Source organism: Sceloporus occidentalis, unplaced genomic scaffold, assembly GCF_023333645.1.
Source record: "Sceloporus occidentalis isolate IW3139 unplaced genomic scaffold, rSceOcc1.0.p SCAF_9, whole genome shotgun sequence".
NCBI classification, from domain to species: domain Eukaryota; kingdom Metazoa; phylum Chordata; class Lepidosauria; order Squamata; family Phrynosomatidae; genus Sceloporus; species Sceloporus occidentalis.
The window spans coordinates 32,739,351-32,767,036 of record NW_028316989.1 but is presented as its reverse complement, the minus strand read 5'-3'; the positions used below and the strand labels follow the sequence as shown (position 1 = coordinate 32,767,036).

The window sequence follows — 27,686 nt, the reverse complement described above, 5'->3', positions numbered from 1 at the left end:
AAACATAAATAAGCTGTGGTTACTCTTAACTATGATTTTTAAAAACAAAACAGACCGGCTGTATCTACCAAAGTGTTAAGACTCTTTGAGTCGATGTGGATCTCTCAACAATAAACCAAAGACCTCCCTTCTCTGATCTTCTGCCCTCCAGATAGGTTTTCCTTCGTGGCCAATGGTGCCAGGTGAGCCATGGCTGCCATAAACACGTTGTTCTTCCCAAACAAGAAGAGCGCATATAATGAACTTCCGGAACTGCCCACCACGAACCCTAAATCTACCTGTTGGATGGCTTAAAGAAAGGGACACTGAAAATGACGGCAAATCCTCAGCACACGGTTTATGGTCTTCCAAAGCCTCTGCCTGCTTTTCTGCTGTTTGAAACAATAATGTTAATGGAATTTAAAGTTTATTTCCTGGAATGAATCTCCAGGACCCTCATGATCAGGAGGAGGGGAAGGTCCACCTGCATGAATAGCCATCCATACCATCTGAATGGAGGACTACAACCGCAACGTCTTGACCAAACGCAGGGCTATGACTACCTACAGGCCAAAATAAAGCTGCTTTGGGTCACTTTGAGGTATGCTATTTAAATGATGCATGCATACTAAGAGTCCAGAAGCTGTGTCAAAGCTGTGCTCTTATCCTTAGGACTGGATTGTGGCTTTGGCACAGCTTCCGGCCTCTTAGTATGCATGCATCATTTAAACAGCATACCTCCAAAGTGACCTGAAGCCGCTTTATTTTGGTCTGTCTGTATGGGGCCAGTCAACCTTTCTTTCTTTTCCTCTTTTTGACACCTCTACTGGAAGAAAAAGCCAGTGGAGTTTTGAAAGCTTGCAACATGAATATCAATCAATCAGTTAATCTTTCTTTCTTTCCTCCTGTATGATTTCTGACCTTTGCCTGATGAAGAAGCCAGTGGAGCTTCAAAAGCTTGCATGGTGTATAATGTGTATTGTGGTTGGCACAATAAAGATAATACTGTTTTGTTGATTTGGAATGATATGGTATATCTATATCTATATCTATATCTATGGCCTGTTACAGACAGCCAAAATAAAGCTGCTTCGAGTCACAGTAGAGATATGGTGTTTCAATGATGCATGCGTCCTAAGAGTCCAGAAGCCACACCAAAGCCACGCTCCAGTCCTTAGGGCTGAAGTGTGGCTTTGGTGCGACTTCTGTGCTCTTAGGACGCATGCATCATTGAAACACCATACCTCCACTGTGACTCGAAGCAGCTTTATTTTGGCTGTCTGTAACAGGTCTATATCTATCTACTGTATCTATCTATATATATATCATGGGAGAAGTCTCTCTATTCTCTCTTATACCCATAAACACACACACAGAGAGGACTTTCTTATCTGAACATTGCAACTTACTCTATCTGCCAACAAGAGCTGCAGGCGGCAACCAAGGAGCCCTAGCACCATCCGCCCACCAGACTTTGCCTGAACCCACAAATATCCCTACACACACACACACACACACACCCTCCCATCAACCACACCTATAACGGACATCCCCAAAGCACACCACAACCCCACACACATCTATGAGACGGCAACTGTGCTGGAAAGAGAGCGCCAAGGGAGTACATTTGCACCGTCTGCCGTGGCCCAGGAACACTTCGGTACAGACTCAGGTCTGAAACACACTGCAGAGACAATCCAGTTTGAGACCGCTTTAACTGCCCTGGCTCAATGCTAGGGGATCCTGGGAATTGTAGTTGATTGTGGCAGAGAAGGCTCAATGGCTCACAAAACTACATTTCCCAGAATCCCCTGGGACTGAGCCAGGGCAGTTAAAGCGGTCTCAGACTGGATTATGATTCCTGCAGTGTGTTTCGGAACCTAAGTCTATAATTATAAAAGCATGTTATAATTAGAGAGTTATAATTATAAAAGTATAGACTTGTAATTGTAGAAGTATTTTAAAATAGTCAATAAATGAAATAAATTTAACCTTTAATTATAGTAACTTGTTATTATTCTTGTTGTTGTTATTATTCTTACCCTCTGTAGTCCGCCTTGGGCCCCATCCTGAGTATAAATGAAACAGGTTTAATCTTTTTATTACATTATTATCATCATTACAAATAAATGTATTATTATTATTATTATTATTATTATGAAGGTCCCTTAAGTGATCCTCTCTGTAGTCCGCCTTGGGCCCCATCCTGGGAGAAAGGCGGAGTATAAATGGAATAAATTTAATTCTTTTATTATATTACTATTATTATGATGATGATGATGATGATTACCTGGCTTTCCTTCCTTCCCAGAAGGAGGAGGAGGAGGAGGAGGAGGGCTGCCTAGGATCCCGGGGCGGAGGTTTAAGACAACAACAACAACAACAACAGACACCTCCCTGAAATGCAATGAATGCTTGTTCTTAAAGGGAGGAGAGAAAGGAGTCGTTGAGGAAGGAAGCGGGGAAGAAGGGGAGCCCTCGGGGCTTCGGTGAGGAGGAGCGACCAAGCGCCCCGGTCCGGTCCCGCCTCACCCTCCTCCTCCTCCTCCTCTTCCTCCGCGGCGGCAGCAGCCTCCTCTCCTCCGGCGGAGCTCCGTCTCACAAGGAGGAGGAGGAGGAGCCACAGCCGCCTCGCCGGAAGTCAGAGTCTGGAGGGGAGGGAGGCAAAGCCACGCCCACTTGGCCGCGCGCCGGAAGGGGCGGCGCCCAAGGAGAGTGAGTGACAGGCCGAGGGGAGGGGGAGGGGGAGGAGGAGGAGAGAGAGGAGGGGAGGGAAATGTCAGGGCACCAATGGAAGCGGGGAGGGGGAGAGGGAAACAGGACGGACACTTCCGGTTGTGTCTCTGTGTGTGTGTGTGTGTGTGTGTGTGTGTGTGTGTGTGTGTGTATAAAGATAATAGATATATGTGTGTGTATATATATATATATATATACACACACATATATCTGTGTGTGCATATTATATATGTGTGTATAGATATAATAGGTGTGTGTGTGTGTGTGTGTCTGTACATATTGTATGTGTGTATAGATATAATAGATATATATGTGTGTGTATGTACATATTGTATGTGTGTATAGATATAATAGATATATATGTGTGTGTATGTACATATTGTATGTGTGTATAGATATAATAGATATATATGTGTGTATGTACATATTGTATGTGTGTATAGATATAATAGATATATATATACATGTGTAGATATATATGTGTGTGTATGTGTATAGATATAATAGATATATGTGTGTGTGTATGTATGTATGTGTGCAGATATATGTGCGTGTATGCATATTATATATGTGTGTGTGTGTGTGTATATATATATATATAATAGATGTGTGTGTGTAGATATATGTGTCTGTGTGTATGGATATTGTGTGTGTAATTATATATATGGTTCTGTATAGATAGATATGTGTATTATAGATTTTATACATTTACATACATATATGTGTATGTATGGTTGTATGTGTATGTATATAGGTGGGGTGTATGCAGTAGATAGATATTATATATGTGTGTGTAGATAAATATGTGTGTGTGCATATTACATATGTGTGTGTATAGATGTGTGTGTGTGTATAGACGTTATATATGTGTGTATATATGTGTGTGTACTGTATATATACAAACACACACACACACGGGAATGAATTCTGCTTTTCACTCTAAGACTGTGTCCACACCGCAGCAATACTCCAGTTGCACACCACTCTTACCTGCCCTGTGTCCACAACGCAGAGATAATCGAGTTTGCTGCCACTTCAAATGCCTTGGCTCTCCATTCTGGGATTCTGGGATTTGTAGTCTTGTGAGGCATTTAGCCTACTCTGTCAGAGAGCTCTGGTGCCACGAGAAACTACAGTTCCCAGAATGCCATGGCACTGAGCCATAGGCTGCGTCCAAACTGCACAAATAATCCAGTTTGATGCCACTTCGACTGTCTTGGCTCAACACTCTGGGATTCTGGAATTTGTAGTTTTGTGAGACATTTAGCCCTCTGTCAGAGAACTCTGGTGACACAAGAAGCTACAATTCCCAGAATTCCATGGCAATGAGCCAGGACAGTTAAAGTGGTGTCAAACCTGATTACTTCGGCAGTGCGGATGCAGCATTAACTGCCTTGGCTCCATGCTATGGAGCCTCAGGCTGTATCTGCATTGCAGAAATAATCCAGTTTGACACCACTTTAATTGCCACGGCTCCATGCTTTGGAATTCTGGGAATGTACAGGTAGCGCTGAGATATACGACTGAGCAAATACGCAGGTCACTTGACGCATATATCTGTCTTAAAGCAATTTGATACCACTTTAACTGTTTTGTCTTCATCCTACAGAATAATGGGATTTGTAGTTGCTGCGGTTAGACCGCTCGGTAAAGGATGTCCAGTTGAAGCATCCCTAGAAGGTTTGTTGTGGCACCAGAGCTCCACTCTGGTGCCACAACAAACTACAGTTCCCAGAATTCCACAGCATGGAGCTCGGTAAATAAGACTGTGACTCAACAGTCTCAATAGACAAGGCTCTGGAACTGTTTTTAAGGAAGAGAGGCTCAAGACTGGCAGGTTTGTTCTTAGGAGTTTTGCCCGTTGTACCATGAAAACCATCGAACAAAGCAGTGAAAACATTTAATGCACTGTATTAAAATCCTCTTACTCCAGCAGTTAACAATATGATGACCGCGAAAGCTGTGGTGCAGTAAAAATTAAACATTGCAAAACTGAGTCAGGTATAAAATTAATATATCAAGCAATGAGACACAACCTACAAGACCCTTAGGAAGTGAACGCAAAGGTGTAAAGCATCTCCTGATGTTGTCGTCTTAGTGATGAACTTGGTGTCAGGGGTTAGTAGTGAGGTGGCTACATTTGCTGCTGGCACTAAATTATTTAGGGTGGTGAGAATAAAAAATGGATTGCAAAGAACTCCCAACAAACTCTACAAACTGCAGGAATAGCCTGGAAAAGGAATATGATGAGAATACCCAGCTCATCCAAATGATAACCACCCAGGGTCAGGGAGATTTCCCAGCAGACAATGGATCATAAATTAAATAGACAACAGACCAACACAGAGATTAACATATAAATCACATGCTCTCAACCAAGAGTCACACTATAGACTCAGTTGGGGATTATGGGCAAAGGCTTGCAGGATTTGGGCAAGCCAGCGGAGGATAGGGATTAGCGTGAGTCGGAGCCGACTTGAGTGCAGCTAAGAACAACAGGGCAACCCTATCGCGGTTTTTGGGGGGCTGAGAGTGTGTAACGTTCCCAAAGTCAACTGGTGAGTTTTCATGGCATGGAATGAACCCTGATCTCCATAGGTTCCCAAACTTTGGTTCTGCAGGTATTTTGGACTTTGGCTCCCAGAAGGCCCAGTCGCTATGGCCGACGTCCATGATTCCTGGGAGCTGAAATCTAAAACACCTGGAGGAGTGACATTTGGGAATCCCTGGTTTAGTCCAGCGCTCAAACCACTGCACCACAATGGCTCAGAAAAAAATCCTGTATTTTGGATTTCAAGATACTGCATTATAGCCGTCATGGGAATCCTATGGAAAGAGCCAGTGCACTGGAACCTTGCCATCTGAGGCTTCTGCCTCCAACAACGGTAAAGCATTTTTTACCCTAATATTGGGACTGCGCTGGCATGCTTTACCTCTGCACCACCTGAAGTTTCCCTAATGCAAAACATAAAGGCTTCTTGAGAAATGCAGTGTTCTCTACCTACATAGGAGCCTGTGGCTTCACAAAGGAGGGAGACATGCTGGATTCCAAGGAAACATCTTTGAATTGCAAATGGACATTAAAATTTCCTTGACTTTGAAAATCTCTCTGTGACCGCATGGCCAAAAAGGGAGAGGTTCCAGCCTGCCGATAGCCCTCCATACCATCTGACTTAAGACCAAAACAGAAAATGCAGACCTATGACTAACATCTTCAATTTCCTTCTTCTCTTTCCCTGATGGAGACACCAGTGTGACTTCAAAAGCTTGCAACATGTAATTGTACATTTTGGTTGTTCCAATAAAGGTATTATGGTTTGGATGCGATTGGATTTGCAATATGGCCAACGCGGCTACCCTGAGATGATTCCTGCAAACCGATGTTTTGTTGATTCTACTTTCTTGCAGACTTTTGCTCTTCAGTGGGGCTCCAGCACAAACCGTCCTCTGAGTTTTCCCGGCTCCAGGAAGCAGACTGTCAGGTCTCAGTGAAACCACTCTTAAATAAAAGTATAGATCTTTTCTAGGGCCACTGAGGGCAGGGCAGACAGGCTCCTGCTGAGATGAGATTACAGCTGGGGCACAATCAGGGGAAGGCAAACTAGTGCTCCATCTTCTTTGTTATTCAGTCAGCCTTGACTATGATGGCTCTTGCCATCAGGCCAAGGAGGAAAGTGCAATGGCAAACTTATTGTGGAACATAAAGGAAACAAAAATAATGACCACAGAAAATTTACACAGATTCAACCTGGACAATGTGGAAATAGAAATAGTAAAAGAATTTTCATACCTAGGATCAAATCTTGATCAGAGTGGGGACTGCAGTCAAGAAACCATAAGAAGACTAAGGATGGAGAGGGCAGCTATGAGAGAACTAGAAAAGATCCTAAAATGCAAAGACATGCAACTGAACACGAAAGAATCGTACAAGCCATGGATGGATGTGAGAGCTGGACAGTTAAAGTGGATAGGAAGAGAATGAATTCATTGGAGATGGTGATGGAGAAGAGTGCTGAGGTTACCATGGAAAGCCAAGAGGTCAAAGAAATGGGTCCTAGAACAGATCAAACCAGAGGTCTCTCTGGAAGCCAAGATGACTAGACTGAGGCTGTTGTACTTTGGCCACATCAAGACTCACTGGAAAAACAAAAATGCTAGGAAAGGTTGAGGGAAGCAAAAAGAGAGGAAGGCCACATGCCAGATGGATGGACTCTAGTAAGGAGGCCAGGAGTATGAATTTGCAGAACCTGAGCAGAGCAGTGGCGCATAGGGAGTCTTGGAGATGTCTCATCTACATGGTCGCCATGGATCAAGATCGACTCTAGGGTGGATAACAACAACAAAACCAGGCACAATATCAGAATTCATCTCACCTAGATCCTAATATGAGTCCCACCCATTCAATCAATGGGAAACCTGATAAGCCAATACTGACGGAAATTCCGTTGATCCAAAGAGACCTAACCACTGGATTTAAGTTTCTGTCTGGAAGCTCTCTTTATATGAGGCATTGCAAATGGAAAATTTCTCTTTAAAGCTGACTTCTTATTTCTGGCAGTAGATGTCACTCTTTTCCAAGATTTAGGTTGCTGTTCTGCATTCATACACCCGGGATGGGTATGAATTTCAGGCCACACTTTGTCTTGTTGTGTGCCTCCAAGTTGTTTCTATGGCGACCCTAAGACCAAGCTATCATGGGATTTTCTTGGAATGTTTCTTCCAAAGGAGTTTGCCATGGCCATCCTCTAAGGCTGTGAGAGTGTGACTTGCTCAAGGTCACACAGTGGCCTCCTGACATAAGAACCTAACCAGACCTGGCAGACATAAAAATCCCCCAAGGGTCCCGTTCACACTACACAATTGCAGAGTCATATTGTTAGTGGTGTATGCCTTCAAATCATTTCCATCTTATAGCAACCCTAAGATTTGTTGTGGGGTTTTCTTGGCAAGATTTGTTCTGAGGAGGGTTGCCTTTGCCTTCCTCTGAGGCTGAGAGTGTGTAACTTGCACAAGGTCACAGACTGGGTTTCCATGGCCGAGTGGGGATTTGAACACTGGTTTCCAAAAAAACTAGTCCAATAAGCAAACTACTATGTCATTTTGGCTCTCTAGAAATCCACTCCACTATTATTCCATCCTTTGAAATCCTGGGATTCGCAGTTTAGGGAGGGGAATTCCCAGCCAAAGCTTCACCATACTACAAATCCCAGGATTCCATGGTCTGCAGCCCATAGCTGTTAAATAGAATCATAATGCTATACTTCTGTAGTATGAAAAGGCACAAGAGCAGGTGTGTATGATGGTGAATTTGGCCAATGACATGTAAAACACATACAGATAAGAACATGGCCACATATACCAAAAAGAGAGAGATAAAGGACAGCTAACATAAAGCCAAAGACATGATTTTGACCATATATGGCCAAAGAGATGTCTTTGACCCAAGTTTGCCAATATCACAAAACATAGAGTTTGCACTCATTGTTAAAAGGCTGCCTCACATTCGTTTATGATGTTTCTTTATTGCATAAGAGGTTTCTAATAAAACTGTGTGTCAACAGGGAAACGGAAATGGGATCAAGGGCAGGCAAAAGGCAAAAGGGCTGGGAATGGACACACAGGATAAGGAAGGCCTGAGCACAAAGGAAAAATGCTTTCACACTGAGTCTGCATCCGCACTGCTGAAGTAATCCAGTTTGATACCGCTTTAACTGCCAAGTTCAATGCTATGGAATTCTGGGAGTTGTAGTTTGCTATGGCACCAGAACTCTCTGACTAAAGGCTAAATGCCTCACAATATTACAACTCCCAGAATTTGATAGCATCAAGCCTTGACAGTTAAAGTAGTGTCAAACTGCATTATTTCTGAAGCGCAGAGGAAACCTAAATGCCTTTCTCATTGAGTATTTCCTTGCCATTGATTTAGAACAAATAGAGGGCTTTCTTCCTTTGAATGAAATGGCAAAGCAATCAATGGAAGACTCAGATAACACAGCCTTTAAAATATTCTCTATCAAGAATCAAACCTGAAAGAAGAATACGGTCCCTCCCTATAACACCATTAAATGTATTTCTGAGAAGAACTCATATGCTCCAGCAAGGATAGAGAGTTTGCATTAACAATGAGATCTCATACATTGTTGCTGGAATATGGCCAAAGGTATATCCTTGGCCATGCAATACAATGCTACCTGTTTCCTCTCCTTCCTAAAACACTACAAGAGGTAGTTTATGATGTTTCTTTATTGCCTGGGTGTTTTTCAAAAAGCTTCTCTTAAAAGTCCAAAAATGGACTTGGGGAAAAAGCAAAGGACACGTGAGCAGGAAATGGCAGAAGTAGCATCAGAAAAAAGAAGTGAGAACAAAGGAAAAGAGTTCATACTTTTTGAAACTACTGTGAGATTTGCCACAAAGGCAGCATCACCACCTACAGACATCTCTGGCCTGTTGCAGAAAGAAAACATCCAGGTGAGCTGCTGTAAGGGACCAAGTGAAAGAAATATACACTTGTCCCTCCATATTTCCTAGGGTTCAGGGCACAAGACCCTCGTGAATATAGAAAAACCACAAATAACAAAAATGTCTTGTTTTTACCTGAGAGGACACCTCTCTAGGAATCTCTAGGTCCTCCAGGGAAACTCTGGGGTCAACGTCGGACAGATACTGACCATAGAACTTCTCTGGAGGAGCTACAATTGCCTAGTAGAGTAATCTCTCTAGGAATCTAGGTCTTTCAATGCAACTTGTAGTTAAAATTGACCATAGAGTTGTGCTGGAGGAGCTACAAAGGCCTAGCAGAGTATTCTCTCTAGGAATCTCTAGGTCTTTCAGTGCAACTTTTAGTTAAAGTTGACCACTGAGTTGCACTGGAGAACCTAGATGTTCCTAGAGAGAAGATATTAATCAAATTTGTGAATAATCAAAGCGTTTTCTCACTCATCTGTATAAAATTTGGAGACTAGGAAAACTTTAAAGAGGGTGTTGTTGTTGTTGTTGTTGTGTGCCTTCTAGTTGTTTCTGACTTATGGCGAACCTAAGGGGAACCTTTCACAGGGTTTTCTCAGCAAGATTTGTTCAGAAGAGGGTTGCCTTTGCCTTCCTTTGAGAGTGAGAGAGTGTGACTTACCCAAGGTCAAGCAGTGGGTTTCCATGGCCAAGAGGGGATGCGAACCCTGGTCTCCAAAGTCGTAGTCCAATGCTTAAACCACTACACCAGGTTGACTTTCATACATATGGTCAAATCTGGATGATAATCATAAAACTATTTGCTTGTGTTACTACAGGCGTAATTGGAAATGGCAGATAATGAAACCGCAGCGTTGGTTATCGACAATGGCTCTAGAATGTACAAGGCAGGATTTGCAGGAGACGATGCTCCACGTGTTGTATTTCCCTCTGTTGTGGGCAGGCCCAAGTGTCAGAGTACCTTGGCAGGTATGACACAGAAGGAACTTTATGTGGGAGACGAAGCGCAGAGCAAGAGAGGCATCCTGACCCTGAAGTACCCCATTGAGTATGGCATCGTCACCAACTGGGATGACATGGAGAAGATCTGGCACCACACTTTCTACAGTGAGTTGCGCGTGGCCCCCGAGGAGCACGCAGTCTTGCTTACTGAATGTATCCGTACCATAAAAGCCAACCGGGAGAGGATAATGCAAATCATGTTTGAGACCTTCAACACGCCAGCCATATACGTGGCCATCCAGCCAGTGCTGTCCCTCTATGCCTCTGGCCGCACCACTGGGATTGTCATGGATTCAGGGGATAGGGTTACCGAAATAGTGCCTATCTATGAAGGCTATGCTGTAGCCCATGCCCTCCCGCGCCTGGACCTGTCTGGCTGTGACCTGACTGACTATCTCATGAAGATCCTGACGGAGAGGGGCTACAGCCTCACCACAATGGCTGAGAGGGAGATTGTGAGAGACATCAAGGAGAAGCTCTGCTTTGTCGCCCTGGATTTTGAGCAAGAGATGGCCACTGCTGCTTCATCCTCCTCCTTGGAGAAGAGCTATGAGCTGCCAGACGGGCAAGTGATCACCATCGGCAATGAGCGTTTCAGGTGCCCCGAGGCCGTCTTCCAGCCTTCCTTCCTGGGCATGGAGTCATGCGGCATCCACGAGACCATCTTCAACGCCATCATGAAATGTGATGCGCATATCCGCAAGGATTTGTACGCCAACATGGTGCTGTCAGGTGGGAATACCATGTTCCCTAACATTGCAAAGAGGATGGAGAAGGAGATGATGGCTTTGACCCCAAACACAATGAAGATCAAGATCATTGCCCCACCAGAGCGCAAGTATTCTGTGTGGATTGGGGGCTCCATCCTGGCTTCTCTCCCCACCTCTCAGAAATTGTGGATCACTAAGCAAGAGTATGATGAATCCGGACCATACTGTATCCACCGTAATGTTCTGTGCTGTCCTAATCCATGGTTAAAAAAATAAGACAGCTGTACAACCTTGAATTATCATCTCATCCTCAATTGCTTGGAAAGTAATAGTGGGTCCTGCCTCTGAATCAGAAATGGGAAATTTGTCGTCCTCCAGATATTGCTGAACTTGGAGTTCCCATAACCAGTATGGCCAGTAATGAAGACACATGAAGTTCAAGGACATCTGGAGGCCCAGCAGTGGCTCATCCATGCTCTAACTGAATATATTTTATTCTGCAGCAATAAACCCAACTTGCAAAAGTATAGCTGTAATTTCTCGTTTTTGTCCTGTCTAAAGTGCTAAGAAAAAACTTGTGTGTGTGTGTGTGTGTGAGAGAGAGAAAGAGCATGTGTGTGTAGTCTGTTGATGATACTGCTTAGTTTGGTTCCTTCTTTGATCCTTGGTTCTTACAAGGCCTGGTTCTGCAATATTGGTTACAGAGTTCTAAAAACAATTCAGAGCAGAAGCTGAAGTTAATTTTCTGTCCACTGAAGTTCCAAAACAAGGAACTTGCCACCTGAGTAAAGAAAACTTGCAGTGCAACCTTAGAAGAAATCTTATTGGCCTCTATATGACGTTTGGCAGGGAAGAGGGTGGAGAGGAATGCTACCATTGAGTTCATCCAGACTAGCCAAATATACCTAGAGATCATGTATTTTTCTATTGTCATTAAAACCTTTTGTTCCCAAGATTCAGATGTGTATGTGTGCCCCCTTTGTTTGTTTGTTTTTGTTTGGTTTTTTATTTATATACCGCTATTCCAAATATCATAGCGGTGAACAGCAAGTAAGCTAAGTAGCAAGTAAGCTAATTTGCCCCCAACAATGTGGGTACTCATTTTAGTGACCTCGGAAGGATGCAAGCCTGAGTCGAGCTTGGGCCCTTTTGCTGGTCTTGAACTCGCAACCTTGTGGTTTTGAGTGAATGGCTGCAGTACAGGCATTTAACCACTGCACCACCAGGGCTTTACATCCACACGTTGACGTAGTGTATGGATAAAAATATTTTGATTGTTTCGTGCGCGTATTTTCATTCAAACATTCATATATATTCATATTTTAACATTTTATAAGGATGTTATAAGTGGTGTCACTGGAGGGTGCAGGAGGTGCAAAACACATCGGGTGACACACTAGAAGAGGGGTGAGACCTGGTTGGGCCTTTTTCCCACTGTGGGGTGAGGAGAGGACCAAGTGTGCCCTTCTTGAGTTCGCTAGGGAGGCTGCCACAGCAAAGGTCAAGCACGCCCCTCTTGAATGCACTAGCATAGCAATGGTCTCTTCATGAGGAGACGCACACTGGTACAAGCAAAGGAGAGGGATGAGCACACCCCTGGATGCAGTAGCACAAGACTCCTCATGATTCAGCTGGTGATGCCACATCAAAGGAGGACCAAGCGTGCCCTTCCTGACTGCACTGCGGCAGCACCAGTTTGTGCTGCCACAGTGAAGGAAAGGGCTGACTGCACCCCTCTTGACTTTGGAGATTATCAGACAAGGGGAAAAAGGCTGGAAGTAAAAGGCATACTCCCAGCAAAGTTGTGTGATTGTGCTGAAGATTTTCAGACACATTTCACTTATCCAGGATTTAACCCATGGAGATTCAGGAATGCTCCAGTCCCGAGAATGGTTTGTTGCTGGAGCATTCCTGGATCTTCACGGGTTGAGTCCTAGGTGAGCGCAACATTGTCTGAAAACCTTCAGCGCAATCGCACAACTTTGCCAGTAGGATGCCTTTTTCTTCTCCAGTTTCCCCCAATCTGATAATCTCTTTAGCTGCAGTGGACTTTGGTCCTCCAGGTGTTTTGGACTTCCGTTCCCAAAAGCCCAGCCAGCTTGGCCAACAGTCAGGAATTCTGGATGGTGAAGTCCAAAACATATGGAGGACTGAAGTTTGGGAACCACAAGGTGAGAGTGACTGGCATGCAAGGCTAGGAACTACGGGGACAGTCTTGGATGGGCCAGTGTTACACCCATATTACAAAAGGCCACCTGTTTCCTCTTCTCACTAAATCACTAGAGGAGGTGTGTTTACAATGTCTATTTATGGCACAAGGGATTTTTTTTTTAAAAAAGGTCTTTTCAGAGATAAGCCCTAACACGGTATTTAAAGAAAGCAAAGGGCAACTGAGCAGGAAACCGCTCAGCAAAGCAGCCTCACGGAAAGAACTGGGTGCAAAAGAAAAGATTTCATGCTTGCATTGCTGAGACTTCTATGGGACTGATTGCAAAGGAAGGTGCATCGCCCAAAGGTGAGTGTTCGGCTAGGCTAGGCAGACAGAATAGTTCCTCCTGCTGTTACATAACTGGTCTCCAGAGACATAGTCCAACACTCAAACCACTGTGCCATGCTGGCTCTCTGCTCGCCAAACTACAAATCCCAGATTTCTGGAGGACGGCGCCATGGCAGTTAAAGTGGTGTCAAACTGCATTAGTTACACAGTTCAGGTGCACCCTCAGTGCCACTACTATCACAGGCATGTTTGGTGTAAAACTGGGAGAAAACTTTTTTAGTTACTAATCCCTGACCTCTCTCTCCTTTCCTTTTGCTGGCGGGTGAAAATCTTCTCATTCAGGCAGGCTTTGGATTTAAATTCTATGTAACAGAAAGGCTTTGTGATGGGGTTGTATTTCTAAACATTTTTTATTTTATTTTTCTCTTGTGTTTTTATACTGTTGGAATCTTCTGCTTTTAATTGAACTGCTCTTATTTTTAAACTTTTCTATAAATCATATTGTAACTGCACCTTGATTCTTAAATGCTGTAGGTTACCCTGGATCCTGCCTAAGGAATAAGGTGCGATATCAATCAATCAATCAAATTTTTAAAAAATGCAAAGACTTTAAGTTGCTGCTGGAGCTGGGACTTGGTGGATGATTTCAGGGGCAATGGTTTTGCATTTAACCAGGTTGCATGGATGATCCATGCAACTCTATCAGCAATTTTAAAAAGGAAAACTGGAAAAGGACTTCAACACCACTTCCAAACTAGTTGAAATCTAATTTTTCTGCACTTTGGCCAAAGACAGTCCTGAGAGGTGAATAACTGGTCCATGGACTTTCTGAATTTGTCCAACCTTAGGACCAAAATGCATCTGGCTTCCATTTGTATGAAGAATCTGATGAGATCTCAAGCCATTGACTTTCCTTTGACAAATGATTTATGTCTTATGGACGTTCTCCCATATTGCTATTTAGGGATTGGATTGCGTAGCTTTAATTTGAATAACTGATTATTTTATAGATTTATTGTATTCGTTAGATACCTTTACACACACACACACACGCACACACACACATTTTACATTTATATGTTAACTCCCACTTCTACACAACCATGAAAGGCATAGGATCCATTTCCAGTTTTTACTCTGGCAACTCTCCCAGGAACAAATTAGACTTTAAAAATCGGATTAGAAGAGGAAAGAGAAGAAGGACAAGGATGACGACAACAACAACAAATAATAATAATAATTATTATTATTATGAAAGAAGTCTAATGTCAAATAGAAAACTCTTTGGCTGTGATTTGTCTGAATGAATATGCTTGGCAACAGGGAATGCCAGCAAACAGTGCATCATCCATCTTCTTTGAGGACAATTTCTTCAGCCCCATTTCCACTCCACATTTCTAGTCCACAACCACAGAGGTCCTGCAGTATTGTTCAGCCATTTCCTCACTATCCAGAGGTGTTTCCACACTATGCACTTACAGCACATTGATACCACTTTCACTGCCCTGGATCCACCCGTGGAATCCTTGGATTTGTAGTTTGGTGTGGTTTTCTCGACTGCAAGAGAGCATGAGAAGAAGAGAACAAAAAGCACTGGAAGGATTGGAATATGCATTGTGGTCCTAATCTGATGCTCTAACAAAAAAAAAGTACCAGAGTAAATTGGGTCCAAAGGAAAGATTTCTATGGTAGGGTAGGCAGTGGTGGTACCAGGTTGCTGAGAAAACTAGTCCACTTTTTTTGAAGGGGGTTAAAAGATCCCCTTTAACCAGGACTAGCTATCCTAACCACTGATAAACTGCATATGCAACTTCTCATGTTAGAGTTTGGGGCATGCATGTGGTCTACTCTGCATGATAGCTGAAAAACTAATTGTTTGTTGGTTTTCCTACAGATCAATTAAAAAATGGTGGATAACAATATTCCTACCTTGGTTGTCGTCAACACCACTAAAGTATGCAAAGCAGGGTTTGCAGGACATGATGCCCCAAATGTAGTATTCCCCTCTGTTGTTGGGAGAAGAGGTAGGACAGCGAAGGACTTCTATGTGGGAGAAGAAGCACAGAGAAAGAGAGACATTCTGACCCTGACACATCCCATTGAGCATGGCTACATCTCCAACTGGGATGACATGGAGAAGATCTGGCACCACGCCTTCTACCAAGAGTTGCAGGTGGCTCCAGAGGACTATCCTGTCTTGCTTACCAAACATTCCATGGGCCGAAAATGTTACCCAGAGAAGATGATGCAGATCATGTTTGAGACCTTCAGTGTCCCAGCCTTCTATGTAGCCATCCAGGCAGTGCTGTCTCTGTACGCCTCTTGTCGAACCACTGGAGTTGTTGTTCATGTCAGGGGTAGTCATGTGGACACTGTACCCATCTATGAAGGTCATGCCTTGCCCCATGCTGTTTTGAGATTCAGCGTGGGTGGGAATGACCTGACCAACTATCTTTGGCAGACCCTGAATGCCAGAGATTACAACTACTTCTCCATGGTTAGCGGAGCGATCATGACTGACATTAAGGAGAAGCTCTGCTATGTTGCTCTGGACTATGAGCAGGAGATGATCACTGCTGCTGCTTCCCCCACTTCTCTGGAGAAAAGCTATGAGCTGCCAGATGGGAAGGTGGTTACTATTGGTAGTGAGCGCTTTAGATCCCCTGAAGTCCTTTTCCAACCCTGGTTGCTGAACAGAGATCTGATGGGAAACCATGAGGGTATCCATGAGGTCCTTCTAAATACCATCAAGAAGTGTGACACGGATCTCCTGAAGGACCTGTATTCCAACACAGTGCTGGCAGGTGGGACCACCATGTTGCCTGGCCTTGCTGAGCGGTTGCACACAGAGGTTACAGCCCTGGCTCCAAAAGGAATGAAGATTAATATCATTGCTCCTCCTGAGCGCAAGGACTCAGTGTGGATTGGGGGTTCCCTCCTGGCTTCTCTCTCCACCTTCCAGCACATGTGGATCACCAAGCAAGAATACAATGAGTTTGGCCCATCCATTGTCCACCGCAAATGCTTTTGAGGAGTTGTTTTTTGCCACTTTCATGCATAAGCCATATTGTAGTGTAGACAATTGTTTTTAAGATGGTTCAAATCTTAGGCAATAGCAGTGGACACCCAGTGTAACCATACGCTGACTGGTCTTCCAAGTATTCAAACATAGCATCATGATGTGGCTAGTGCTTTCTACTTGTGTGACAAGAGGTTCTTAACCAAAGGGCTAGATGATACATGTGTCTGTGTTACATCTGCAGATTGAGCCTTGTCTGCTGCGGCAAATCTAGCAGTCTTAGTACCCTCCATCATGTACTATGGTGCTTCCAAGAAGTGTTCTCTACCTAACAAAAGGGAATGTGACAAAAGGTAGAGATATCTGGCATGTCAGAAGAAGCATCATTTTGTGTTGCTAATGGCATTCAAATTTTATCTCATGGACTTTGGAAGGCTTTGTTCCCGATGCCACATGGCCAAGAGGAGGAGGTACCAGCTTAGATAGATATACCTCCAATGAACACAAAAAAACAAGCTAAGAAAATGCAAGCCTGTGACTAATTTTCTCATTTTTCCCTTTGCATGATTCATAACATTTTTGCCTGATGAAGAAGCCAATGGAACTTTGAAAGCTTGCATAATTTATTTTGTGCATTTTGGTTGCTCAATTAAAGGTATCACTGTTTCGTGGATTTTGGATGTTATTGTACTTTGCTACATGGCCAACACAGCTACACCTGCCTACGTTTCCTATATTCTGATTTAGACTAACGCTGCCATCTAGTGTTCCTTGAATCCTGCACCTTTCCTGATGAAGTCACCAACTGGTATTCGTGTTTAATACAACATTCACTGTTTAATCTCTTTTATTACAATAACCCACCATGTCCAAACTGAGTGGTTTTGTTTGATGAAAATTCAAATAATTAAGAAGGAAGAACCAGTCTGCTTTTGACTTAACTTAGCATCTGTTTCTCTGTAAAATTAACATATAGTGGGCCCTCCATATCCACTGGAGTTTGGTACAGAACCCCCCCCATGGTGACCAAAATACATGGATGCTCAAGTTCCATTATATACAGTGGCATAGTAAAATGGTGTGCTTTATATAATGGTAAAACCAAACTCCAGTGGATATTGAGGCCTATTGGAAATTATTATTATTGTTATTATTAGTATTAGTAGTAGTAGTAGTAATAAATATGTCCAAACTCTGGTTGGTTAAATCCATGGATGGAGAATCCATGGATACAGAGGGTTGGCTATATTGTTCTGGATATTTGCTTGAATAAAATTGCTTGGCAACTGGAAATACTAGCAAATGAGAATGGAGAAACACCCCCAACATGTGTCCATCTTCTTGGAGGACAATCTGATCGCTCCCGTCTCCACGCCATATTTCTAGTCCCTACCCACAGAGATACTGCAGTGTTGTTCAGCCATTTCCTCATTAGCCAAGAGTGTTTCCACACTATGCCATTCCAGCGCACTGATGCCACTTCAATTGAAATGGGTCCACCCTGTGGAATCCTTGGATTTGTAGTTTGCTGAGGTCTTACTAGAAGAGAGCATGAGAAAAAGAAAAAGACATGGGTGGATTTGGAATCTGTGAGGTCCTAATCTGATACTCTAACAAATGTACCAGGGTCAAATGGGTTCAGAGATAGTATGGCATAGTGGCTTGTGTGTTGGACTCTGGATACCAGGGTTCGAGTCCCATTCAGCCATGAAACCCACTTGGTGACTTTGTACAAGTCACATTCTCTCAGCCGCAGGGGAAGGCAATAGCATACCTCCTCTGAACAAATCTTGCCAAGAAAACCCCACCAATAGATGTGGCTTAAAGGCACACAACAACAATAACAACAACAACTGGATTCAAAGTAAAGCACATCTATAGTAAGAGTGGCAGTGGTGGGCACTAGGTCACTAAAATAGTCAATCTATTAATTGTTGAGGGGAGAAGAGGGTTACATATACATAATTCTATTTTATCAGGGTAAGCTGTCTTAACCACTGAGAAACTGCATATTCAACTTTTCACAATGGAGTCTGGGAGAAGCATTTGGGTCACTCTGGGTGAGAGCAGAAACAATTTTAACAATTTGCTTGTTTTCCTACAGATCGAGTTAAAAATGGTGGATAACAATATTCCTACCTTGGTTATCGTTGACAGCACTACAGTATGCAAAGCAGGGTTTGCAGGACATGATGCCCCAAGTGTAGTATTCCCCTCTGTTGTTGGGAGAAGAGGTAGGACAGCGAAGGACTTCTATGTGGGAGAAGAAGCGCAGAGGAAGAGAGACATCCTGACCCTGACGCATCCCATTGATCATGGCTACATCTCCAACTGGGATGACATGGAGAAGATCTGGCACCACGCCTTCTACCAAGAGTTGCAGGTGGCTCCAGAGGACTATCCAGTCTTGCTTACTGAATGTCCAGTTAACTTCCGAGGCAACCGCGAGAAGATGATACAGATCATGTTTGAGACCTTCAAGGTCCCAGCCTTCTATGTGGCCATCCAGGCAGTGCTGTCTCTGTACGCCTCTTGTCGAACCACTGGGGTTGTTGCTCTTGCCAGGGGCAGTCATGTGGACACTGTGCCCATTTATGAGGGCCATGCCTTGCTGCATGCTGTTCTAGTTCTCCGCACAGGTGGGAATGACCTGACTAACTATCTCCTGAAGATGCTGACGGAGAGGGGCTACAGTTTCACCACTATGGCTAAGAGAGAGATAGTGAAAGATATTAAGGAGAAGCTCTGCTACGTTATCCTGGACTTTAACCAGGAGATGGCGGCTACTGCCTCTGCCTCCTCTTCCTTGGAGAAGACCTATGAGCTGCCAGACGGGAAGGTGATTAAACTTGGCAGTGAATGCTTCAGGTGCCCTGAGGTCCTCTTCCAACCAGCTTTTGTGGGGAGCGAGTCATGCGGCATCCATGAGACGCTGTTCAATACCATCATGAAGTGTGACAGAGATCTCCGGAAGGACATGTATGCCAACATGGTGCTGGCAGGTGGGACCACCATGTTCCCTGGCCTTGCAGAGAGGATGCACACAGAGTTGGAAGCCCTGGCTCCAAAGGGAATGAAGACCAATATCATTGCTCCTCCCGAGCGCAAGGACTCAGTGTGGATTGGCGGTTCCCTCTTGGCTTCTCTCTCCACCTTCCAGCACATGTGGATCACCAAGCAAGAATACGATGAGTCTGGCCCGTCCATTGTCAGCCGCAAATGCTTTTGACTTTTTTTTTTTTACTGTTTTCATGCATAAACAGAATAATGATGTACGACACGTAGATAACTTTAGCTAGTGCTCTCTACTCGTTTTTGGCCCAAGGGCTAGATGATACATACATACATCTACATTACATCTGCAGATTTTGCCTTTGCTGCTGCTGCTGCAAACCTAGCAATCCTAGTACTTTCCATCATGTACTCTGGTGTCTCCAAGAAGGTGTGAAAAAAGACCACAGACTTGGTTCCTAGCATGACAAAGATCACTATCGTTCTAAAAGAGGGTAAGTCGTGATTATGACAAAGAGATTGGTGACAATTTGACAAACTCCTATATTCTGATTTGGACCAACACCGCCATCTGGTGCATTTTGAATTCAGCACCCTCTTTAATAAAGCCATCTGCTGGTGATTGCATCTCATACAACACTTATAGTTTAATCCCCTTTCCTGCAACAATCCATCTAGTCCAAGTTGCGTGGTTCTGTTTAATGTAGATTCAGAATAAGTAAGAGGTTAGAAACAGCCTATAGACTGACTTTTGATGGACTGCCTAAAACATTTTTAGCAATAGTAATAACCTCTCTCCTAAGAGGTCAGTAGTTGTTGGCTTGATATTCCCATATATATATAGGAGCATCTTCTCACTTCCTTTCTGTCCTTGGAACTGTCAACTTCAGGAATTTAATGCTCTCTAAAGAATTCTCAGATGCAAGGAATTAGGTAAATGCTCTGAAGGCTCAAATTCTATTCAGACAGGCTATATCTATCCAGCTAATTTAGAACAAATGTATAGATCTTTATTAGCAAGTCTGTGTATGATGGTTAACTTTATTTCCTTCTCTTCACTTGCTTTCCCTCAAACAAAATTATTTATGCATTTACATTTGGCTTTTCCTCGACTTTTTTGAATTCCCTGTAGTTTCTAGCTTACATTTTTCAGCTTCCTAAACTAGTCAAGTTAGTACTAATGTTGCAGTATGTTGTCAGGTTAGTACTTTTGTGGTCAGTCTATCTGATTTGGAATCCTCTAGGTCAGTGATTCTCAGACTCTGGTCACCCAGATGTTTTGGACTTCATCCCCCAGAATTCCTGACTGTTGACCAAGTGTGCCAGGGCTTCTGGGAATTGAAGTCCCAAACATCTGGAGGACCAAGGTTCGGGAAACCGCTGCTCTAGGTTTTGTGAAAGTGATCCCAAAGATCAATTTCTTTTTTTCATTTTTCACCCCTAGAGCTGGAAAGAGTTCAGTAGCCGTATTGGTGAAGGGAGTTTGAGAGATGTAGCTCCGAAGTCACTTTTTCAGTTTCTCACATCAGAAGCGGGGAGAGCAAAATATTGCCCACTAGTGTGAAGTGGAAGGCTTTCACAGCCTCCATCCATAGTTTTTTGTGGGTTTTGGGGGCTATGTGGCCATGTTCTAGAAGAGTTTATTCCTGATGCTTTGCCAGCATCTATGGCTGGCATCTTCAGAGAATGCTGGCAGGGAAGTGAGTGACTTCCATGCCAGCATTCTCTGAAGATGCCAGCCATAGATGCTGGTGAAATGTCAGGAAAATCTCTTCTAGAACATGACCTCATCGCCTGAAAACCCCACAAGAAACTATTGCCCACTAGTGCTTCAAGGAAGGAAAGTGCTCCTAGTCCTGTCTCTGATCAGGGCATGGGGATTGTGAAGATTCCCTTCTGAATACAGAGGTGGAGTTTGCAGAAAGGGTGGGGATTTCAAATTGTGAGGCTTGCTCACAGAACTACAGTAGTATGGTCTAGATTAGGCTTGCAGGCTGGAGGTCACTGTGATGTTCTGCAGTTTTGCACACAAAGAAGTTGTATGTATTACAGGAATTCAGATAAATGGTTATGCATGGGATGCACAATACATCTAATAGGATGCATAGTATATGTAAGTGTATGCCAAGTTGGTGACAGCATGTCATTCTGAAGGAATCCAGTAACTGACCATGCAAAGAGGATTTTAAAGAGTGGTGTACAGAGCCAGAGTGGTGTAGGGGTGTGAGTGTTGGATGACAATTCTGGAGATCAGTGTTCGATTCCCAGCTCAGCCATGAAATCCACTGGGTGACTTAGGGCAAGTCACACTCTCTCGGCCTCAGAGGAAGGCAGTGGCAAACCTCTGAAGAAATCTTGCCAAGAAAAACCCATGATAGGCTTGTCTTTGGATCACCTTAACTCGGAAACATCTTGAAGGGACACAACAACAAAAAGTGATGATTAGTAAGAGAGGGGAATAGGTTAGATATGAATGAAAGCTGAAGACATATGAACCACTCTCTGATGCTTAGCCACGAATATTTCGGGTTTTATCTATTACATTTTGGAAGGTATGTACTGCTGCTCTTTACCAGTGGAAAGTGAGATAAGAAGCCTGTTGTGCCTTAGATACTAAGGCTAAGACTGATAAGCAGTCACACATTGAACAAGTGCCTTGAGATTAATCAGAGAAACACAAGCAAGGGAGTGGGATATTAAGGCATTCGCCTCACCAACATATCCACAGCTTATGTAGCATTTTTTAGCCAATCAATTGTAGAAAATGTTCCTAAATGTGTCAGATTTGTTTGCTATCCCAGGTTTGCCCTTTTATTGTTGCTGGTGCACCCACCATTGTTGCTTTCAATAAAACATCCTTGCTCTCGAGATAGCTGTCTATTTTTCTTTCCACTTCACCACATGCATCTGAGGAAGCAGGCGTAAGTCTACGAAAGAGCATGCTACCAACGTCTCTCTTTCATTAAGTGTGCAGCTGGACACAAAACTATGTAATCTGAAAATGTGCCTCTGGAAAATGGGAAGAAAACTTAAGACATGTTGAGCATTTAAATGACATTTCTCAGCCAATGTTGGTGAAAATAGACAACCATTTTTGGAAGAACAAATCTGATGAGGCAGCTCTTGCACTTGTGTAAATGTCACTGAACTGGGATTTGCATTGATACATCCATTATGGCATTGTTCTGCCAGGTATTGAAGTAAGGTAGATCCATAAAGGAAATATTGCTGGAAAGTACCTAAAAGCTACTTGTTCCTCTGCAGAAACTGCTACAAGGTATACGGAGCAAAGCAGAGTCCTTTATCCTCTGCTCGCCCCTCAGATATTACAAGTTGTAGTGCCTGACACACATAGGAAAGGGAAGACTACATTTTACTCCAAAAATGCCCCCTTGTGACTATGTGTAGTCACAAGAAGCATAGGGAGGAAAACCACACTACCTTGTTTAGCAGCATTATGCTATGGGGAGTATAAATCCTTAGCCTGAAAGGAGCCAGAAGAAACTTCACTATTCCAATGGCACCTTAAAGGCTAACACACTATGGCACAAGATTTTGATCTGATTTCATCAGATTCATGGAGTTTTATTCAGTTAGTGGGTATATGGTCACACATGATAAACAGAGGTACGAAATGACTGTCCATCTTGATTTTAATGTTTATCCAGGTGAAATTCAGAACAGGCACTTTGTGGACGTTTATTTGAACTTTACACTTAAGAAAGGAATTTACTGATCAACACTTGCAAATCAGAGGAAATTCCCTTTCTTATCTATATGTTAAACACAGGATAAAGAAGGGGTGTTACACCAATGGGCCATCTCCATCTTCCAAATAAGGGAGATTTCAGAGCTCCTGGAAGAGGTTGCATAAAGTAAGAGTGAGGATTTGGCAGAATGAGGTTGGACTGGATGGCCCTTGGAGTCACTTCCAACTCTAGGATTCTATGATTCCTTCCATGGGACAAGAACCAATATTAATAATAATCAGAGGCATTACACATCATCACTGAGAGAGGCTAGGTTAGTGGGCACTTCAGTCAGGACCTTTTGGTAGCCAGATTGTACAAGAGTAAGACAGCTACAATTTTATTAGAATTAAACCAGCCAAACCTACCACTGAGAGAGAAAATGATTATTCATCAAGGCTGAGTGAGAGCCAGCCTTGATGAATAATGGTCCAAGTGTTGGACTACAGCTCTGGAAACCAGGGTTTGATTCCCAGCTTGGCCATGTAAACCCACCGAGGGACCTTGGGCAAGTCACATGCTCTCAGCTTCAGAGGAAGGCAATGGCAAAGCTCCTCTGAACCAATATTGCCAAGAAAACCCTAAGATAGGCTGAATTAGGGTCGTCTTAAGTCGGAAATGACTTGAAAGCACACAAAACAAACACTGCATGAATTGTGCAGAGGATTGTCATATGGCATACATTCAAACAAGTGAACCAGTAGACTATATATATTAAAGAAATTCTAATGCATCGTCTTTAAAATACACTTTTAAATGGCAGGGAATATTGAAATACTCCAATTTCCACCATCCCAGCCAACACAGGATCTGCAATTCAAAACACTGGTAAAGCATCAGGTTGTCCCCCTTGAAGGTTTCACTTCAGAAAAACATAGTCTGTGTCAGCACCTGTCACAGATAGATCTGTGTTCTACCCGTACGATGACAAGAGAAAAGAGACTACAATAAACACACTACAATTGTCTTACTGTATTACCAGCACTTTTTATTAGCTCTTCTGACAAGAAAGCTGCCAGCAAGAGAACTATTGACATCTGTTATTACATCTACAAAAAACTAAATGCTTTATGCTCATACACTAAGGTTAGAAGAAGTGGTCACAGGTCAAAGGAATGGCTATCAAGATGAGTTGGAATACACTAGACAGATATTGCAGAAATAGACAGATAGAAGCACTGGCACAATTCTGAGGTTTTGCAATAGAGAAGAACGTAGTTAAAAGGAGAGCAAAACATATCTATCGACTTGAGCAGACAAGATTGGCCACCTAAGACCATTAAAAGCATTTGCGGTGGACAATGGATGGGCCGGACTCATCGTACTCTTGCTTGCTGATCCACATCTGCTGGAAGGTGGAGAGGGAAGCCAGGATGGAGCCCCCAATCCACACAGAATACTTGCGCTCTGGTGGGGCAATGATCTTGATCTTCATTGTGCTGGGAGCCAAGGCCGTGATTTCCTTCTGCATCCTGTCAGCAATGCCAGGGAACATGGTGCTGCCACCTGATAGCACTGTGTTGGCATAGAGGTCCTTGCGGATGTCCACGTCACACTTCATGATGGAGTTGAAGGTGGTCTCGTGGATGCCGCATGACTCCATGCCCAGGAAGGAGGGCTGGAAGACGGCCTCAGGGCACCTGAAACGCTCATTGCCGATGGTGATCACTTGCCCGTCTGGCAGCTCATAGCTCTTCTCCAAGGAGGAGGATGAAGCAGCAGTGGCCATCTCTTGCTCAAAATCCAGGGCGACATAGCAGAGCTTCTCCTTGATGTCTCTCACAATCTCCCTCTCAGCCGTGGTGGTGAAGCTGTAGCCCCTCTCCGTCAGGATCTTCATGAGATAGTCGGTCAGGTCACGGCCAGCCAGGTCCAGGCGCAGGATGGCATGGGGCAGGGCATAGCCCTCGTAGATGGGCACCGTGTGGGTGACCCCATCGCCCGAATCCATGACGATCCCGGTGGTGCGTCCGGAGGCGTAGAGGGACAACACCGCCTGGATGGCCACGTACATGGCTGGCGTGTTGAAGGTCTCAAACATGATCTGCGTCATCTTCTCCCGGTTGGCCTTTGGGTTGAGGGGAGCTTCAGTAAGCAAGACTGGGTGCTCCTCGGGGGCCACGCGCAACTCATTGTAGAAAGTGTGGTGCCAGATCTTCTCCATGTCGTCCCAGTTGGTGACGATGCCATGCTCAATGGGGTACTTCAGGGTCAGGATGCCTCTCTTGCTCTGCGCTTCGTCGCCCACGTAGCTGTCCTTCTGGCCCATCCCTACCATGACCCCCTGGTGCCTGGGACGCCCCACAATGGAGGGGAACACCGCTCGGGGAGCATCGTCTCCCGCAAACCCCGCCTTGCACATGCCAGAGCCATTATCCACCACCAGAGCAGCGATCTCGTCGTCGGCCATTTTGAGTTAACCTGCAGGAAATACAGGAGATAGCGACAGATGTTTAACCTGTTGGGCGGGCAGAATACAATGTGCATGATACACGAACTAACGCAATGGCCTGCAGTCTATGAAATCTGATCCCTAGAGTCCTTATCGCTTTTCCTGCAACAGAGGAATCTTTTAATAGTGCTCTCTTAGAAATATTATCTTGAAATCCCAGCGTAGCTTCCTCTCAAAAGCCAGTCAAATAGATGGCAAAAAACTCTTTTTTGGCTAATATTCATGGTTTAGGGCTGCATTTGAAGCTTTGTGCCACTCAGTGGTTCTTTGCTTTTGCTTCTCCTTCAAAGAGGCATTTTAACACTATACTTACCTATGTATTATATTAACCTTTATTATTAACCTTTATTTATGAAGCGCTGTAAATATGTGTGTGTGTGTGTGCATATTATACACACGCACTACTATATATAGGTCAGAAATGAGTTGATACTGAATTCCTACACAATGAATTGTGTATATTGTCTGGTCGTTTGCTATTTGCTTCTCCTTCAAGGAAGGCCTTTAATTCTATACTCATACTAGGTATGATACGCATGTAATGTAATATATATATTACTATATATGTCAGAAATGACTTGAAGGCACTTACCACCAAATAAATTACTATGGAATAAAAACACCTCTTCTAACTCAAAGAGGCATTTTAATATTGTACTTGCCTACATATATGTGTGTGCGTGTGTGCATATTATACACACAACACACACACATATTACTATATATAGGTCACAAAGGAGTTGATACTGAATCCCTACACAATGAAAACACTTTTCCTTCAAAGAAACCTTTTAGCTCTATACTTATACTACATATAGAATAAAAATGCCCCTTCTCCTTCAAAGAAACATTATAATACTATACTTACCTACATATTATATGTGTGTGTATTATCTATCTATCTATCTATTATATACAAGTCGCAAATGAGCTGATGCTGAATAATGCTGAATAGGTTTCTATACAACGAAAACACCTCTTTTTCTACAAAGAAGTATTTTAGCTCTATACTTATACTACACATAATGTATACATATATTACATATGCATAGATACACATAGTATTACTCTATATAGGCCAGAAATGAGTTGAAGGCACATAATACTGAATAAATTCCTACAGAATGAAAACAACTCTCCTCCTTCAAAGAGGCACTTTCATTCTAGATATATATATATATATATATATACACACATACACATACATATATATAAATATATATACACACACACTATATATATATATATATATATATATATATAAATCTTTTTATATATTATATATACATATTACACACACATATATGCACATTTATATATATTATTTATATTATATATATCTTAAAGTGTCGTTTTAAAACCTTTTGTCTTCTTTTGCTGTTGTGGGCCTTGAAATCATTTATGACATATATATATATATATATATATATATACTATATACTATTACGCCAATATATATGTATATATATATATGATATAATTTTTATAAAAGTTACATGGGTATATATACAGATATATATATATATATTCACATATGTATGTGTGTGTGAATATATATATATATTCACACACACACATATGTGAATATATATATATATATATGTACACATGTAAATATTAATGATATATATATATATATATATATAAGCCAGAAACGATTTGAAGGCCCACAGCAACAGCCAAAGAAGACAAAGGGGTTTAAAACACGACCCTTTAGAACAGCACAAACCCTCCCCCAAAAGCCCGCTCTGGGCCCCGCAACAACCTCCAGCCCCCAGAATCCCTTCGCCTTTGGGCCAAAATGGAGTTAAAGCGGTACCAAACCGTGTTATTTCCCCAGCGTGGACGCCTACCTGCCCTTCCAAAGCGCTTCTGCCTCTCAGACTCCCAACGGCCGCTGCGACGCCAGAACCCCGCGCCTTGGCTCCCTTTTTAAACCGAGCCCCACCCTCAGCGGCGCCGCGCTCCGATTGGCCGCCTCGTTTCCCTCCCTCCCCGTGATTGGCGGAACGGGCCCCGTGACGTCATACACGCGCCTCTTATTCTTCCGCCATTTCGGGACGCT

At 43.3% G+C, this 27,686-nt stretch overlaps 5 protein-coding genes across 6 annotated transcripts in view; 3 read left to right on the top strand and 2 right to left on the bottom strand.

Moving 5' to 3' along the window:
• The window catches only part of ARID3B (AT-rich interaction domain 3B), a 51,895-nt gene extending 49,376 nt beyond the window's left edge, over positions 1-2,519 (bottom strand). The window contains exon 1 of the mRNA XM_089538594.1: positions 2,270-2,519. The gene's annotated coding sequence lies outside the window, so the exon portion shown is untranslated. The remainder of the gene's footprint in view (positions 1-2,269) is intronic.
• On the top strand, positions 1,573-11,398 carry LOC149307210 (actin, cytoplasmic type 5-like). Of its 2 annotated transcripts, none has more exons than XM_089538596.1 (2): positions 1,573-1,639; positions 9,999-11,398. In XM_089538596.1, exon 2 carries the CDS (start codon positions 10,011-10,013, stop codon positions 11,166-11,168), a length of 1,158 nt encoding a protein of 385 aa, XP_089394722.1. In that variant the 5' UTR covers positions 1,573-1,639; positions 9,999-10,010; the 3' UTR covers positions 11,169-11,398. The 2 variants fall into 2 exon arrangements, with proteins under 2 accessions (XP_089394722.1, XP_089394721.1); XM_089538595.1 differs by lacking the exon at positions 1,573-1,639 and adding an exon at positions 9,112-9,183.
• Positions 11,399-13,330: 1,932 nt separating this feature from the next.
• LOC149307209 (actin, cytoplasmic type 5-like) lies at positions 13,331-16,449 on the top strand. The gene is made up of 2 exons (XM_089537610.1): positions 13,331-13,407; positions 15,284-16,449. The coding sequence occupies exon 2, from the start codon at positions 15,296-15,298 to the stop codon at positions 16,418-16,420; it is 1,125 nt and encodes a 374-aa protein (XP_089393736.1). The 5' UTR covers positions 13,331-13,407; positions 15,284-15,295; the 3' UTR covers positions 16,421-16,449.
• Positions 16,450-18,524: 2,075 nt separating this feature from the next.
• On the top strand, positions 18,525-19,653 carry LOC149307208 (actin, cytoplasmic type 5-like). The gene has a single exon (XM_089537609.1). The coding sequence runs from the start codon at positions 18,525-18,527 to the stop codon at positions 19,635-19,637; it is 1,113 nt and encodes a 370-aa protein (XP_089393735.1). The 3' UTR covers positions 19,638-19,653.
• A 4,484-nt stretch (positions 19,654-24,137) lies between these two features.
• On the bottom strand, positions 24,138-27,582 carry LOC149307207 (actin, cytoplasmic type 5-like). Its single transcript, XM_089538590.1, has 2 exons — positions 27,475-27,582; positions 24,138-25,590 (listed from the first exon to the last, which is right to left on the bottom strand). The coding sequence occupies exon 2, from the start codon at positions 25,577-25,579 to the stop codon at positions 24,449-24,451; it is 1,131 nt and encodes a 376-aa protein (XP_089394716.1). The 5' UTR covers positions 25,580-25,590; positions 27,475-27,582; the 3' UTR covers positions 24,138-24,448.
• Between the last annotated feature and the right edge of the window lie 104 nt (positions 27,583-27,686).

Bases quoted from the DNA above. Each gene is read 5' to 3' on its own strand.
- LOC149307207 (XM_089538590.1), bottom strand. From the start codon at position 25,579: ATGGCCGACGACGAGATCGCTGCTCTGGTGGTGGATAATGGCTCTGGC.
- LOC149307210 (XM_089538596.1), top strand. From the start codon at position 10,011: ATGGCAGATAATGAAACCGCAGCGTTGGTTATCGACAATGGCTCTAGA.
- LOC149307209 (XM_089537610.1), top strand. From the start codon at position 15,296: ATGGTGGATAACAATATTCCTACCTTGGTTGTCGTCAACACCACTAAA.
- LOC149307208 (XM_089537609.1), top strand. From the start codon at position 18,525: ATGGTGGATAACAATATTCCTACCTTGGTTATCGTTGACAGCACTACA.